The sequence below is a fragment of the Gymnoscopelus microlampas genome, assembly GCF_963454915.1.
Source record: "Gymnoscopelus microlampas genome assembly, chromosome: 2".
NCBI classification, from domain to species: Eukaryota; Metazoa; Chordata; class Actinopteri; order Myctophiformes; family Myctophidae; genus Gymnoscopelus; species Gymnoscopelus microlampas.
In genome coordinates, this window is record NC_139939.1 from 16,180,367 (window position 1) to 16,196,966 (window position 16,600).

General features: G+C 43.1%; 3 protein-coding genes across 3 annotated transcripts; all 3 read left to right on the top strand.

The window, feature by feature from the left end:
* The first annotated feature begins 490 nt into the window (after positions 1-490).
* On the top strand, positions 491-3,615 carry dctpp1 (dCTP pyrophosphatase 1). Its single transcript, XM_084083166.1, has 2 exons — positions 491-716; positions 2,058-3,615. Exons 1-2 carry the CDS (start codon positions 591-593, stop codon positions 2,454-2,456), a joined length of 525 nt encoding a protein of 174 aa, XP_083939292.1. The 5' UTR covers positions 491-590; the 3' UTR covers positions 2,457-3,615.
* A 5,571-nt stretch (positions 3,616-9,186) lies between these two features.
* On the top strand, positions 9,187-10,353 carry LOC311054116 (nucleoporin NUP35-like; the record flags this gene model as incomplete). The annotated part of the gene is made up of 1 exon (XM_084069996.1): positions 9,187-10,353. The coding sequence occupies one exon, from the start codon at positions 9,187-9,189 to the stop codon at positions 10,351-10,353; it is 1,167 nt and encodes a 388-aa protein (XP_083926122.1).
* Positions 10,354-10,838: 485 nt separating this feature from the next.
* Positions 10,839-11,480, top strand: LOC311060712 (coiled-coil domain-containing protein 124-like; the record flags this gene model as incomplete). The annotated part of the gene is made up of 1 exon (XM_084079011.1): positions 10,839-11,480. One exon carries the CDS (start codon positions 10,839-10,841, stop codon positions 11,478-11,480), a length of 642 nt encoding a protein of 213 aa, XP_083935137.1.
* Between the last annotated feature and the right edge of the window lie 5,120 nt (positions 11,481-16,600).

A 16,600-nucleotide genomic window follows, 5' to 3' on the forward strand; every position in this document is an offset into this window, starting at 1 on the left:
GCGATCTGCTATTTTCAAAAGAAATCAAGAAAATGTGAAAAATTTGGAATATTTTCAAAACATTTTAACAACCATGGCATAAAATATTTCAGTAAGGTGTCTGCAAAATGACGAATATATATCAATTTTGGGGGTCCTTGACATGAAAATGTTTGGGAACCACTGGTTTAAACAACATTACACAGCAAGCCCAACATGAGCAACTACACTTTAGAAACAAGCCCAACCCGCAACTACCAATATTTAAAAGCAACTTTACCGAAAAACAAGCCCAATGTCGCTTATAATAAGTAGACATGGCAACACTGGTTGCCGAGAGCAGCTGCTATCGTGAAGGATTATGGGGGATGCAGTTTATTTGGGCGAGCTCGGAGATATAATGTCATATTATAGAACTACAAGAACCAGAATGCGTCAAAACGTAGCCTGTGTCTTCTTCCGAGTTCCGACACTGGGTACGTCACATCCTCCTCTGGACTTGGTGGCGGGACTTCTCTGCATGGTGATCTTGAAGCGCGTAATTTAGAGATTGTTCCACAATTACATTTAAGGTTTAAGTACATTTCAAAGTGTTAACATCAACAAACGGGATGATGGCGACGAACGGTAAAGATGTCCAGGCTCTGAACGGTGTGTTGTCAAGTCCTTCCAACCACACGGATGAAGCTCACAACAAGCAGAAAGTTAACGCGGTTCATGTGAACGGTGCAACTGAGGTAATAGTAATACTGTTTAAAAATGTAACAATATATCATATTGTTATAGCTTAGATCAGGGGTATCCAACAGGGGGTCCGGGAAATGATAATATATTTTACATTAAACACATATTACTCCATGATTAGAGTACGTGAGGACCCCATTTGAAACAAGCCATTGCGGCTTTTCTGGGCTTTTTCAATCCTATTAGTTGACCTTGTATTGTGAACTGTACTTGTGCTTTTTCTCTGCAAACTTCTAAATAAAGTATTCAATCAATCAATCACTTGAACCCTAGCATCCCTTTTCTGAGGAGAACTTTTGCCAAAAATGGCAGATCTATCTACAGCATTGTGAGCTTGTAGATCAGCTATTTTTGTCAAAGAGGTATGGTGTAGAGGGGAAAAAAAGAGTAGACCAAGTAAAAATAACTAACAAATCTGCAACATAATTTTATATATAAAATAGAGGGGGTCCCTGGCTGCTTCATCTCTCTCTCTCTCTCAGCTAGCCTAGGGGGTCCTTGGCCTGAAAAACGTTGAAGAGCCCTGGCCTAGATAGATATGGGAGGGCTGAGATTGGGATATTATGATATGGGCACAAGTGAGACCTTTACCTCTTCATGGTTTTAAAGGAGCTGCAATCTGTAACTTATGTCATACATTAAATAAGTTCTGGGTAGCAGTTTTAAAGGCTGCATTACAGTGAACTTCTGTAGTTTTGGAACTTTCCTGACTTCTAGCTGTTGTATCTTTACACACTCAGTTAATTTATAGGCTTGATTTACTGATTGACAAGTTTGACAATGGTACAGGAAGTATAGTCAAAAGTTATTGATGATTATTCATCGAAAAGCTCATAGATGATTGTGTAAATATTTAAAGTAAGCATCTACAGCAGGGGTCTTCAACCTTTTCAGGCCAAGGACCCCCTAGCTGAGAGAGAGAGATGAAGCAGGGACCCCCTCTACATTGTATAAAATTGTGTTTCAGATTCAACTTTTTTACTTGGTCTGCTCTTTTTTCCCCTCTACACCAAACACCTCTTTGCCAAAAATAGCAGATCTACAACTCACACTTGTAGATCTGCTATTTTTGGCTAAAGTTCTCCTCAGAATAGGGATGCTAGGGTTCAAGAAAACATCATATCACACAAAGATTTGGCGGACCCCCTGTAGTAACTCTGAGGACCCCCTAGGGGTCCCGGACCCCCTGTTGAAGACCCCTGATCTACAGTATAGTTATCCCCACATCATAATCAGAATATTGATATAGAGGTATTTTGTCAAAACTATTGGGATATTTGCGTTTGTCCATAACGCCCAGCCCTGAACTGAGGTTCCCTCCCCACTCTATGCAGAACGGAACCGGACCAACCCAGAGATTCACCTTCACCGGCGAACCCACGCTGGAGGACATTCGACGGATGCAGGCAGAATTCACGGACGAGAGGGACTGGAACCAGTTCCACCAGCCACGGAACCTGCTCCTGGCCATGGTCGGGGAGGTGGGAGAGGTGTCGGAGCTCTTCCAGTGGCGGGGGGAGGTGGCGGAGGGTCTGCCCGACTGGACGGACTCCGAGCGGGAGCAGCTGGCCCAGGAACTGAGCGACGTCATGATCTACCTGGTGGAGCTGGCGGAGAAATGCCGCGTCGACCTCCCGCAAGCCGTCCTGCGCAAAATGGCCCTGAACCGACTGAAGTACCCCGCCAGCAAGGTGCAGGGCTCTGCCAAGAAGTACACCGAATACAAAGACTAAAGCCTAGTTCCGACCAGAGATTCGTGACGAGATGAAACCGCTTCAAGTCCCGATTTATACTTTGTCGTACGCCGATGTTGCATGTCGAAAATGGCCGATCTACAAGTCTGTGACCTTGTAGAGGGGGTGTTTTTTTTGTCACGCAATACCATCGTACAATCTAGCATAACGTTGAGGAGAAACATTGCGATGGTCTGAATTATCCCTACTTTGCTCTTAAGCTTAATCGCACAACGGTGTCGCTTGTCGAGCCGATGCAACGGTTAGCTTTTAGATCTGTTCTTGATGGCAAGCAGCACCGTTTTTACTAGAGTCATAAATTAGCCTTAACTCGGAGTGGAAAGCACTTGTTTGAGATGTCTGAATGTTCGCTTTATGGAGAATATTGGTTGATAATAGCATATGTACTGCTGTACCAGCCATCTGTGCTGATCATCAGATAAGCAAGATATGTTCATTGTTCTTATATTCACTGTTCTTACTATATATTATATATTGTTTTAGCTGCTTGCCCAAAGTAAAACAAATACAGTAGGAAGCACACTTGGGAGGAATCCGTTTAGCTTTTCTGTGCAAATTTCCTCTACATTTGATCACTTTTAATGTGATCACTCACTGATGCCTGTTCACATTTGCCCCTGATTGAGTGTTAGATTTTTCAATTTTTGTTGTCAGGGTGGAAACCTTTTCCACCCACATTCCCACTGAGCACTTCCATCTACTTTCAAACTGATTCCAATGAATGGTAAGGCTTGATTTATACTTGGTTTGCGTGCTAGTATCAGTCGAAGCATATAAAAATAGCAGATCTACAAGCTCACTGCGACACGTTATGAGCTTGTAGATCTGCTATTTTTGGTGCAAGACACTGGCACACAACCAAGAATGAATCAGGCTTAAAGTGATTATCTTAATCTTGGCAATTGAATCCACTGCTATGACCATTAATATAATACCTGAAAATTCAAAGTCGTGGAATGCAATAGGGGCGTTTTAAAGGACTGGAATACAACCCTGATAATTTAATTTTTTTAGAACCAGATGTTTGAGTATGTCTGAGGAATTATCTTTTGTCTGTCATGGTTGAAGTCAATGATATGTACTGCCTATCATTGTTTGTTACTGACTTCTTTCTGAAGTAAAAGTGTCTTCAGTTCAACCTGCTGTCTTCTGGTGTGTTTGTGTGTGACGCACTGGTGGAAGAAGTACTCAGATTGTCTTTCTTCTTTTTACCTACTTACGTAAAAGCAGCAATGCTAGAATGTAAAATTACTCGGTTACAAGTAAAAGTCCTCTTTTCAAATGTTCATAAAGTACAAAAGTATTTTGCATCAAATATGCAAAGTAACTACGAACTGAAGCTGTTAATTTGTAGTGAAGTAAAAAAGTACAATACTTGCATCAAGTGTAATGGAGGAGTAGAAGTATATATTGTAAAAAAAAAAATCAAATTACTAAAGTAAAAGTACCTCAACTGCATAGTTAAGTACAGCACTTAAGTGAGTTTTGTTAAGTTACTTAGTTTCCACCACTCAAGAAAAGCCCCACCCCTGACATTTGTGGATCTAACATGGTGTGTCTAAACTACTTTTACATTTAATATTGGTTTGCCTTTAGTTTTTTTGTGTTCAAGTGTTTAATATTTGTCTCTGCTCCATGTGCCAAAGCAATTTCCTTCCATAAACCTTGTAGATGACAGCTGATCCCTTTTCTGAAAATCCTATAACGATTATTCTACTCCGCAGCTGATCAGAGCCCGAGAATGACCAAAGCTATAGGTCTAAATATAGCTTGTCGGTATATAATATTTTGCTTCCACTTTAGCCTGCAGGGTGCTGATTTGGTGTTTTTGATTGCAGCTGGTCCATTTGAATCAGCAAGAAATTGCTGTGTTATTTTGGGTTTGGGTGGGGGGCTTGTTCATGCTCTTTGAAGTTCTATTTTGATCCTAGACAAGGCGGTGTACTAAATAGTCTATTTACATACTCAATATAAATAGATGTTCTTCTGTTGTGATATACAGTATAGAAGAGAAATGTGTACAGCCTGATGCACAGTCATCCTCTTGCTGCAGAGAAACTCCAGCATGCATCTCGAATGTGTCTGTATACAAACTGAGACTGACCTAAATAATATAATACATCCAAATACAGCACTTTTCTTGGTACTCAAATTCGCTTTACACAACAGAACAAATGGTTCTTATACACGGGCAGATATGATTCTGTGTGCCAGGTTCTCAGATCCTGGGCGGTGCAAACATGCCTTTTGCTTCCGTAGTACTTTTGATTTGTTGAAGCATAGTACGGACAGGCCTGAATGATTATGTTAATTCTTCAAGAGGAAAAACGCATGCAAAGACCATACCAGACTTTGACATGTGGGTCCTTAGTCACACTGATAGGATTTCATCCCTCAAAACCATTTGTTGATATACTTTTCCATTATTGACATATATGTGCCTATTCATCATGATTATTACTTAAGTCTGATGAATCTCAGAACATTTGTCCTATACACTTCATCAACACTTATCAAACTTCAACATGCTATTCTGATGTCATCACTTAGATGACATCAGTGATATCCATATGTGGACATATCGGTCAGATCTGCAGTGCGACCTAGGTGTGCCGAACCTCTAGTTGCAAAATAAAAATGGAATGAAATCCTATCAAATTAAGAGTGTCAAAAGGCTGCTGCTACGGGCAAAACTTGTACAGTCCCCAGTGGTTTCAAACTTTTTTTTCTTCCATGACAATTCTTTCATACTGTAAAAGCATTCTTGCACTTCATAGTGCTGTATGAAACCGTCCTGGGTATATTGACACATAGAGGAGGTGACAGGCAGGTTTCTGTTTTTGTGTGTGTGTGGATAGCATTTCATAGCAGTGTGAACTAGCATAGATGGGAGCCCTGACACATTCGATGTGCTAACGCATAATCTATCGTTGATACATGTATGTCGCAATCAGACTGCAGGTTGCAATTACAGCCATCTCCGGAAAATAATACAGAATTTATACTGTCGTACAGCGGTGTGCGCCACGACACGTTGAGCTTGTATATCTATTTTCACTCTGCTTCTCAGTGAATGCATAAACTCTGCTAACGGTACTTGGGAGGTATTCATGAGCTCTTAGCTTTTGGGAGGCCCTGGCCTGGTGCATTTTTGAGTCTGGGGAATATTTTGGATGAAGTAACATGTATTTGCACAATAGGGATGAGCCTCAGAATGAAGTGTAATATGAGTAGACTTAGTCATGGGTGGAAAATTGGAATCTATTCAACTGTTACTGAAGGCACAGTATTCTCAGGCCCGAAGCAGAATTGCGACTAGTGTTGATTTTTTGTTTCCTCTTGCTTGGTATTTAAATGGGAATATCAAGCAAATTCAAATGCTATGGTCCAGGGCAGTTTAATAATTATTTTATTTGTGCATGAACAACTCTCTCCCAAAGCCTAATCTCATTCTCAACTGTGTGTATGCTAGAGTCTAGACAAACAACTCTGTCACTAAGTCTAACTATACTATCAAGCGTTTGTATGCTATGCAAATGCAATGCAAAAGAAGCACAAAGAATCACACTGTGAGCTTTGCATAGATAATGGCTGTAGCTAAATACACAGCCAATATTTGGATGTGTAACTATGTTTTTTTTTATCTCACACCATAAACTTGAGATTTGTATTTTTCTGAGACAAATAGAAAATTCCCACATTGAAGCCTATTTGTCTGTAGCTACAGTCCCCAGAAACCAGAGACGCATGGCCTGGAAAATTCTTAAAGATTGCTGAGCATAATATTTCACCTTTAAAAGGAGATCCTAATAATTATAATAATACCATAACATTTATATAGCACCTTTCTGAGTTTTCAAAGTCGCTTTACAAAACCGAAAACAAAATAAAAACTAGAAAAAGTGCTCCTCGGAGCACAACTCTCCGCCAGAAGACTTGTGTTGGGAATGTTCTAATTCTTATGTTCTAACTGTCCTATCCGTCCTGTCTGTGAAAGTGTCCGATCCGTCCTGTCTGTATAAGTGTCCTATCCGTCCTGTCTGTATAAGTGTCCTATCCCTCCTGTCTGTATAAGTGTCCTATCCGTCCTGTCTATGTAAGTGTCCTATCTGTCCTGTCTGTGTAAGTGTCCTATCTGTCCTGTCTGTGTAAGTGTCCTATCCAATTGTTACAGTATCCGCCATTTCTCAGCCATTTCGTGATTGTTCCTGTCTTACCTCACTTTGAAAGAGGCACAGACTCTTTCAAAGTGACACACGTATTTAGTGACTTGTGCTCCTCGGAGCTCCTCGGAGCACAAGTCTCCGCCAGCAGACTTGTCTTGGGAATGTTGGGAATGTTCTAATTCTTATGTTCTAACTGTCCTATCCATCCTGTCTGTATAAGTGTCCGATCCGTCCTGTCTGTATAAGTGTCCTATCCGTCCTGTCTGTATAAGTGTCCTATCCGTCTTGTCTGTATAAGTGTCCTATCCGTCCTGTCTATGTAAGTGTCCTATCCCTCCTGTCTGTGTAAGTGTCCTATCTGTCCATTTCTCAGCCATGTCAACTCGAAATCATGCTCGCTGGCTTGGGCGCTTAGCTGTTAACTAAGCATTTGTAGGATCGAGGCCTTCCCATCTAGAGAGGCTTTAGCTTAATTAAAGTATCTGCTTTGCATGCAGGATTGTTGGAACTGTCTTACCTGACTTTGAAAGAGGCACAGACTCTTTCAAAGTGACACATGTATTTTATAGGCCGCTATACGTCACTAGCCAATCGGATCACACTATTTCACCGTATTGTCACGTGTCACGTGAGGCTTGACCAATGTTAGTCCCAGTTTCAGAAAGTGAAAACAAACTCTCCTGGCGGAGAGTCACGTGTCACGTGAGGCTTGACCAATGTTAGTCCCAGTTTCAGAAAGTGAAAACAAACTCTCCTGGCGGAGAGAACAAATTCATTAGGAAAGAAATATATTAAAACGTTTTAAACTATTTAAGTAAAGGTAAAAAGGGGAGATTAAGTAGGGAATGCAAGTCTGAAAAGGTGGGTTTTAAAAGGCGAGGGTCGGGGCAGCTTTGATGTGACCTGGGAGTGAGTTCCATAGGTAGGGGGTGGCCACCGAGAAGGCCCTGTCACCCCAGGTTCTTTCTTTGTCCTGGGGATGTCCATGAGGTTGGCATCACCCGACCTGAGGGAGCGGGAGGGGGCGTGGCGGTGGAGGAGCTCAGAGAGGTAGCGGGGAGCCTAGTTGTTGAGGGCCTTGTACGTGGTGATTAATCCTATATATGTTTGACTCCAGCATCAGATATCCACCATGAGAGGCTACTGTACCCCAAAGTGTGTACCACTTGTCACGTTGGATTTTGGGTAGTTACAGTATAAACGAAAACAAAAAATGTTTTGAAGGAGTGATCCAACATATTGGTTGGATCACTTTGATATCCGATCTGTGATCATAGAATTATCTCGGCATTATGTCAATAAGAAGTATAAGTTTGATTAATCAGATCATATTTTGAACACCCAAAATGCAAATCTGATCCCCAAGGATAGGGATGAAAATGTTGAACTCTTGGGCCCAGGGTTTCATGTAAAGACAGATTTCAAACTAGTGTCAAAATGTCATTTGTCAATTGCTCCGTAAGAGAAAAGGGGATGTTAAGATGCTCTCAATTTACAGTTCAGGCATTTTAGCAATAGCTATCAGTGGTTCTCAAAGTGGGGTCCGGGGACCCCCAGGAGTATTTGGTGGGGTTCCAGGGGGGCCCCAGCAAAAGTAGTTAATGTAGCATCACAACAATTTTAACCACTTTATTAATTTTTACATTGGCTATTAAAAAATAGCAGATATACAAGCTCACAAGCACGTCACTTCGTGCCGCACTGTGAGCTTGTACATGGACTATTTTACAATTTAATTACATTTTTTACATAAATCTTCACTTCCCTGGCACAAGACCTTTTCAGACGGGGATCCGCGGCCAAACACATATATGCATTTGGGGGGTCCTTGACATGAAAAAGTTTGAGAACTTCTGGCTTACATGAAGGCAGAGTATATTTATGTACAGTACTGTACATCATACTAGTTACTCTTGAGGACATGAAATATAGCCAATCAAATGGAAGTGTATAAAGGGAATCTTTGGCACTGACTAAGTCACATCTGCGACTGGTCCAGTGGGTTTTTGATTGATTGATTTAATAATACTTAATTAGACAGAAATGTAAACAGCACGGTGGTACAGTAAGACATTTAGGCTAAAAGGATAACACAAAAAGATCCCTGGGGACTTGTTTCCATTGTGGCATGTATTCAATTCATCAACAGAGAAAATATTACACATTAATACCATGTCATCAACAAATCTAAACACCTGGGTGGAGTTTATGGAAGGTGACATCACAGGAAAGGTTCAATATCTATCAAGTGTGTGTTTGTCCAGAGCTCATCGTGACATCACTGGGATGATGAGAGCATCCCGCCGGACAGTGTATATATAATGAATTGCAGTCTTAGTGAGAAGCCAGATCTTATCGGACACCATTGCCACAGGTCCTGTCACTAGATACTTACAAGACCTGTTGTAAATCAAACATAAGACAGTGTGAGGTTTGTTTATAACCAGGTAAATTAACATCCAGAACCATTATTTCACTGTCAAACTAAAGCACACAGATCTACTAACGGATCATCCATGGATACACAAGCGCATTCTGATCCCATGACCCGGGGCTCCATCTCCCCTAAACCTGGACATGGAATACAGTTCCTGCCTGGTTTTCTGATGGGGGACGCGCCTGCCCCTGCTAGCCCCCAACCACGAGCATTCAGCCGGTCCACCCCCACCCCCGAACAGCACAGAAGCTTTCAGCTCGCCCCTAAGCCAGTAGACCAAAGACAAAAGTTGAGCCAGTTGACCAAAGACAAGAGTGGAGCTCCGCCCGTCCGCAGTATCTACGACGACCTGACCTCCACTGCACTCGGTTCACACAAGCAGCCTTTCTCCTTCCTGTCTCGGCCGTCATCACCCCTAGGACCATTGTCCTACAGTAGTTCAGGTAGACAGGGAATGTCTCCCGCTCAGGTTGATCCATTCTACAGCCAGGGGGAGGCCCTGTGCTCCGACGACCATCTGGACCCGACCTGGGTCACCGTGTTTGGGTTCACATCCGAATCTGCGCCTTACATTTTAAATCAGTTTGCTCAGTATGGAAACATCCTTAAACACACCATGTCTAATAAAGGTAACTGGATGCACCTGCACTACCAGTCTGTCCTCCAGGCCAGGAAAGCTCGGTCTAAAGACGGGAAGGTGTTCGGAGAGTCTCTCATGGTAGGAGTTAAGCCATGCATCGACAAGAGTGTGATGGAGGCTTCAGGAGGAGTGTTCTCCTCCGTCAGCAGCACTCCATCTCCTCTCCTCTCCCCTGCTCCTGTCCTTCACTCCTCCCCTCATTGCTCCATGAGGCGGCTCACTGCTGTAGGCGGCGGGATGCTGACAGACGGACAGACACCACAGAAAGAAGACAGCATGGTCTCCAAGGCGATGACGTACATTTCTTCATGGCAGACAACCCAGGAGGATGCACAGGGAGCAGGGTCCTCCTCCGTCAGCAGCCCTCCCTCTACTCTCCCCTCTCCTGTTCCTGTTCTTCGCTCCTCCCCTCACTCCTCCCCTCGTCGCTCCATGAGGCGGCTCACTGCTGTAAGCGGCGGGATGCTGACAGACGGACAGACACCACAGAAAGAAGACAGCATGGTCTCCAAGGCGATGGTGTACATCCCTTCATGGCAGACAACCCAGGATGCACTGGGTAAGGTCAGCCATTGCATCCTGGGTTGTCTGGAGGAATTGAGGCAGGCAGGCCTAAGCAAATTTCTGCCGTGAACAGAAAAACCTACAGCGGGAGGTGCAGACACGTTTTAGGTGGGATTTTATTCATAATAACGAAATAGGAAACAAGACCAGGAGACCTGGTTCTACCAGACCCAGACTTCACATGACGTTCAGCCTGTGTCTATGCCCATGTATGGACGAAAGGGGGACAGACTTTTATGGCTGGGGCCTAAGGACAAAGTGACCAAAACCTGTTTTTTGCCCATGTATGGAGAAAACGGGTACAAAACATGCCCATGTATGGACGAAAGGGGGACAGACTTTTATGGCTGGGGCCTAAGGACAAAGTGACCATGCCCATGTATGGAGAAAACAGGTACAAAGCCTCATGTAAGCCAGACCCCCTGGGTCCGGCAAAAATATGACATTAACATGTCATTATAGATACGTCATAAGGCTGTCTTAAAAGAGGAGGTTGGCAGGGTTCCTCTTCAAAACAACAACATTTTGTCATTTAGCCGAAGAGTGGTCTGAGCATGCCCAAGAAATTCCAGGGTGAGAACTCCAAGTCGGCCTCAGCCAAAGCCCGCAAGGCCGAGGCAAAGGTGGTGGCCGGCGCCCACAAGAAGCAGGAGTTAGAGGACGCTCTTTGGCAGGAGAATGACAAACATGTCCTGAGAAAGGAGCAGAGGAAGGGTGACAAGGAGAAAAGGAGGATCGAAGCCTTGGAGTGGAAGAAGGAGAACCAGAGACTCCTGGATGAGGAGAGTGCCGGGCTCAGGAGCAGACCCGCGAGGGAGGTTCCTGCCGGAGGTAAAGTGACCCGGGCTCAGATCGAGGAGACAAGGACAGAGCACAAACAGGAAGAGCCAAGACACCTGGTGCTTCCTCTGGAAGAGAACGTCAACCGCATCGTCCCCGACGAGGGCTCAGTGGAGGCCAGAACGATAGAGGATGCCATCGCTGTCCTCGGTATGGGCCCTGAAGACCTCGACCGGCACCCGGAGCGCAGGATGAAAGCAGCCTTCGCCGCCTACGAGGAGGACAACATGCCCCGCATGAAGATGGAGAACCCCGGCATGAGGCTGGCGCAGCGCAAGAACATGCTTAAGAAAGAATGGATGAAATCACCAGATAACCCCCTCAACCAGTGTTTCGCCAACTACAACACCAAGTGAGCAGCGCGCCCCCCACTCACCCCCACCCAAGCTGCATTTCAAATTAGAAAAAGTGCTCCTAGGAGCACAGGTCTCTGCCAGGTCAGTTAGTTATTGTGGGCCAGCAATGTTCGGAATTCGCCAATCAGATGGAATATGAAAAATCGGACTGGTCCGTCTTGATCACTTGACTGTGACATTTGTTCCTCAACGTAGTGCGCCTGCATGCAAAGTTTCACCACAATCGGACGCTGCGTTCATGATTTGCGGCATTTTGTTAACACATCAAGTACCAGAGGTTTTTCAAAACAGGGTACGTCCAGTGCCACTGTTCTTACCGTTTACGCTGATGTATTTAGAGCTGTAGAAACCTCCACGAGGACGCGGATGTAAATAAAGGGTGTGTGCACGATGGTCGAGGGTCCCGACTAACGACTGGAACAATAATATTTCTAACGCAATCCACCATTGCAGAGTGATCGCACATCGGAAATGACTTGTTTTCACCACGGTGAAAGGATATGGAGATATGGCCCTTTTTCTCCAGATCCTATCACTGGAGAGGATGGAAGAGACGTTTTTTGGGCCCTTGTCACATCACATCCGTCCATTCCATTTTACAGGGGCCTAGGATGATTCCTAAGTTGCGTTAGAGCGACCCTTGTGGGAAAAAAATAAATTGCATTCTCGTTTATGGCACTCGACGGGTGTATTTGCAGTTTGGCACTCAATGTGTTAAAAGGGAGGGCCGGCGGACCATGTCGTCACGCTCATGTCACTATGACTCAGCCATTAACATATAAAGAGTTCCCAATGCAGCTATGCCCAAATATGGAGTGTGTTGTCTAACCTCAATGTGTCGTCATGGCGTCAGGCGCAAACAAACCAGTCAGCACTCCGTATATGGGCACAAAAGGGGGCATGCTCATTTATGGGCATATACTGATGACATCAGGGATCTCCATATATGGGCATAAAAAGTCCCTGTCCACCTGGAGGTTGTGGGTTAAAAATAATTGGCTACTCTAAATTAAAAATAAATGAATAATAATATGGGCATATCGGTCGGATCGGCGGTGCGAAGTAGGTGACCTCTGGTGTATTATATGGGCATAAAAGAGACAGACGGACGGACGGACAGACAGACAGACAGGGTGCAAAACATACTGTAGTCTCGGCCATGCCTTTCGGCCTGCTATAGACAATAATAACGGTCTACCTATGCACTAATAACAATCACCCTATTGTTGCTGTCAGGTGAAAACCTGTACGTTCAAAAACAATACTTTTCAGGAAATGGAACATAATAACCTGTGGTTCAAATGGATCAATATACTGTATTATTTATTCACAAACTCTTCGTTATAAAACCCACAGCAAGACTTAACTACTTTAAACCGTGCGTCCATATTTTGGGCATGGCATTATATGCAAAAAAATAATAATCTCAAGAAATTACAAATAGCTAAATTATACAAGCTTTTCCTCACGCTGTGAGGTAGCGCCATAGCGGGGAGCTAGATGTTTTGAGATTGAAGTACCTCCTTTTTTTAATAGCAGTTTCCTCCTTTGTGGTTTGCGGTGATTTCCTCCTGCTCACCACACTCACACACCTGTTGCTGCCTCAAACTGAGCGTGCTCAGTCAGTCAAAGGGCTGCGGCCTTGGGCACAGACGGACGACAGAATGACGAGACGGTGCGCAGGGTGGAGAGGCACTCCAGAATCGCCACTGTGGTCCCTCGAGACACCAGGGTCATTCTACAGATGCCACGCGGCAAAATATTGATGTCCTCACAAGTATAGTAATACAAATGTGTGCGCGCACGCACGTGCGTGTTTGAGTGAGTGAGTGAGTGAGTGAGTGAGTGAGTCTTGGATTCATTCATTCATTCATTCATACATGTGCTCATCCAACAGCCTCTGGGGTTGCAGAGGTTGTTTTCTACCACATCATTCTATAACATTTATATTCAACTTAACCTCCTGTCTATCCCTTTGTGTCTCCCTCGCTCTTTCTTTCACACCCCCACTTCCTGCAGAGACATGTTCTGTGCAAATCTTTAGCTCAGGTTCACTTGTCTCACTCCCTCTCTTTTGCACTCTCCTCTCTGCTCTCCCTCGCTCCCGCTCTCTGTTTCTCAAGGGATTCATCACACACATCGAGGCATTGCAGTCTGTGATTCACAGAAACGTATGCACACATGCACGTGCGTACACACACGCGCACGCACGCACGCACACGCATGTACCCCAGACAAATCCTGCAGTCCTCATCCTCATCACCTCAATCTGATTCCAGTTCAGTATATCAAATACTCTTTTATTTTTGTGTAACCCATAAGGTTGAACGGTTGCTACACAATTTCAGCTTCTCATCCATTATTAATAACCATCTCTGTCTGGGGCTCACACACTCTTTAAGGTCTCCCCCAGAATACTGTGTAGGCCTATATGAGAAATAACTTTTTGATTTCTTCAGGCTCATGGGCATCAAGTACGTGTGCCGAGCCCATTGGTTCTCAAAGTGGGGTCCAGGGACCCCCAGGGGTCCTTGAGGGGGTTCCAGGGGGTCCCCAGCAAAAAATGTAGCATCACAATCTTTTTAACCGCTGTGTCCATTTATATGTTGGCTTTTAAAAAATAGCAGATCTACAAGCTCACAGCACGTCACTTCGAGCCGCGTTGCAAACTTGTACATCTGCTATTTTTGAATAATTTTCTTTTTTAACATACATTTTCTCTGCTGGGGGTCCCTGCATGGCACAAAACATTTTCAGATGGGGTCTAAGGCCAAATACATATCAATTTGGGGGTCCAATTGGCACAAAGAAAATTGTAGAACTACTGCGTCTACCACAATACAGCAAGTGGGCCGCCCCAAAATTGTCAAAACAGTAAGATTTGAATGATAATATAACATTAATATTAAAAACTTAATGTTTACAGGTTTTCTTCTTGAACCTTGAACAATGATCATGTGATACAATATGCAATATTTTCATATTTTGTGATTTAATGTTTTAATGTTTTTTGTGTATGAATATTTCATGACTTCAGAAGATTCAGACTCAGATCCACCGTCCCCACCAAATGTTGACATGTTGTGACATCAACATCAATATTCCCAGGGAAGCCATGCCGTTATCAGTCCTCATCTTGTTCAGTTGAAAATCCGTCAGCAGAGCTAGTGAAAGTTTCACACTTTTTAAAGAGTTGTAGTAAACACGGCTCTCCCATCCTGGTGTAAGTCTTCATAATCCTCACCAGTGTGGGCTCAAGCAGAGACAGTAAGCTGTATTAACTCCACTGACTGAAAAAAACCCCACCATTCTGGCCCTCAACTTCATTATTGTCAGTATTGGTAACTGTGCTTATTGTCTGAGAATATTGACTCACTTTTCAGTGTTGATTACATTCTCAAAGTTACAAATGGATTCATTATTCTCTGGTTGCACTTGTGAATGTAAACATGAATATTGTTGTAGTTGGTTCACGCGGAGATGAGTTGATTTAATTACTTAATTCCATGAAATAATGTTGCCTTCTTTGGCTAGACTGGCTAATTTAATTAATGATTGATTGATCACTGGGCTCAAATTTATGAACTCCAAATGGACCTGTGTACCTTTTTACTCTCTCAGCACCTCACCACAGCCTTTGGTGTGTGCCAAGTGACTGACAATTACAATAAATAGCCTCTGAACAACAACTACTGTCATAATATTCTGCAGCAGAGCTATACTGAAAGACTCCTTTAAGGACTCACCAAAGTGGCAAAGCAAAGCTGAGATGTTTTGGACAGACAGTGACATAAGCTGCCTTCTCTTGTTATTAACCCATTCAATTTGGGAATGCATCTGTCATTTTAGATGTCTTTGGCTGTTCAAAAATAGCAGATCTACAAGCTTATATCACAGGAAAACATAATGGAACCTGGAGGGAAGACATCTGTAGATGTAGAAAGGTTAAAGACAGGATAGTCCAGTCATCAAACAGGGTTATATTGTGTTCATGAACACATATTATTGTGTACACACTCTGAGAGTGTTAGGCTACAAATGGAACCAAATGTACCCAACACTCCCAGAGTTTATAACCCCACTGGCATTTAACACTATATGATTTTATTGGATTTACTGGATGGATTTTACTTTCACAGCATGACGTGATTAGAGTTATATTCCGTATTAACCAGATGAACCCTAGCGTCCATATTCTGGTAAGAAAATGAAGTGTTGTGGCACATTTTGAGCGTGAAGATCGGCATTTATTTGGTGTTGAGGGGAAAAAAAGGAGCGGACCTAGTATAGAGCATAGACGGTATACACAGTTGCATGAAATTATATTCAAATTCTGTGACAATTGAAAAATGTATAAATGTATACAACATACCTTTTATATACTGCTTTTATTGTATTTTTTTTCCTATTCCACTGTAGTTTCATAATTCTTATGTGAGTGTCACCCTGGGCAACATTACACCAACAAAGCTGCTTCTATTCACCTATTCTATCCTATTCTCTATTGTTGTCCAAAAGTCTGACAAATCTAGGTCAGCAACAGCAATGATCAAAAACCTGAGGTGTCCAAGTTAGGCATGTGCAGTATCTATTTTTTCCTTCTTTCCTACAAACCTGACTTTTCAGCTGGGTATATGGTAAAATGTGACAGTATTTGTGTAAAAATAAAAATAAAAAATTGTAAAAAAAATAAAAAGGAAAAGCTCTGCTGGTGAAGTCATTGTATAGCCTGTACTATGACAGGCTGTGGATCTGCTACTTTTGATTATTTTGTGTGACTGTAGTATGATCAAGCAGGTCATTAATAAAATAAAAAAACACAAAAGTTAGAATATGGAGATAAGAGGTTTCGGCCCGACAGCAACGATATGACAGTATTTTTGTAAAAATAGAAAAAAAGTAAAAGCTGATCTGCTGGTGATAGAAGGCATTGTAGCCTGTATGGCATTGTCTATCTTACAATACTGTGCGTCTAATATGCAATTAACCTACTTAGACGAGTCTTGCTGGGTTTAAATACTTATCATAGAATGATGAATACTAAATAGGTAATAAACGTCCTTCATAGATTAAGCATGCCTTGCTGGAGGACCTGATGACACTTGTTGCCGCGGTGGATA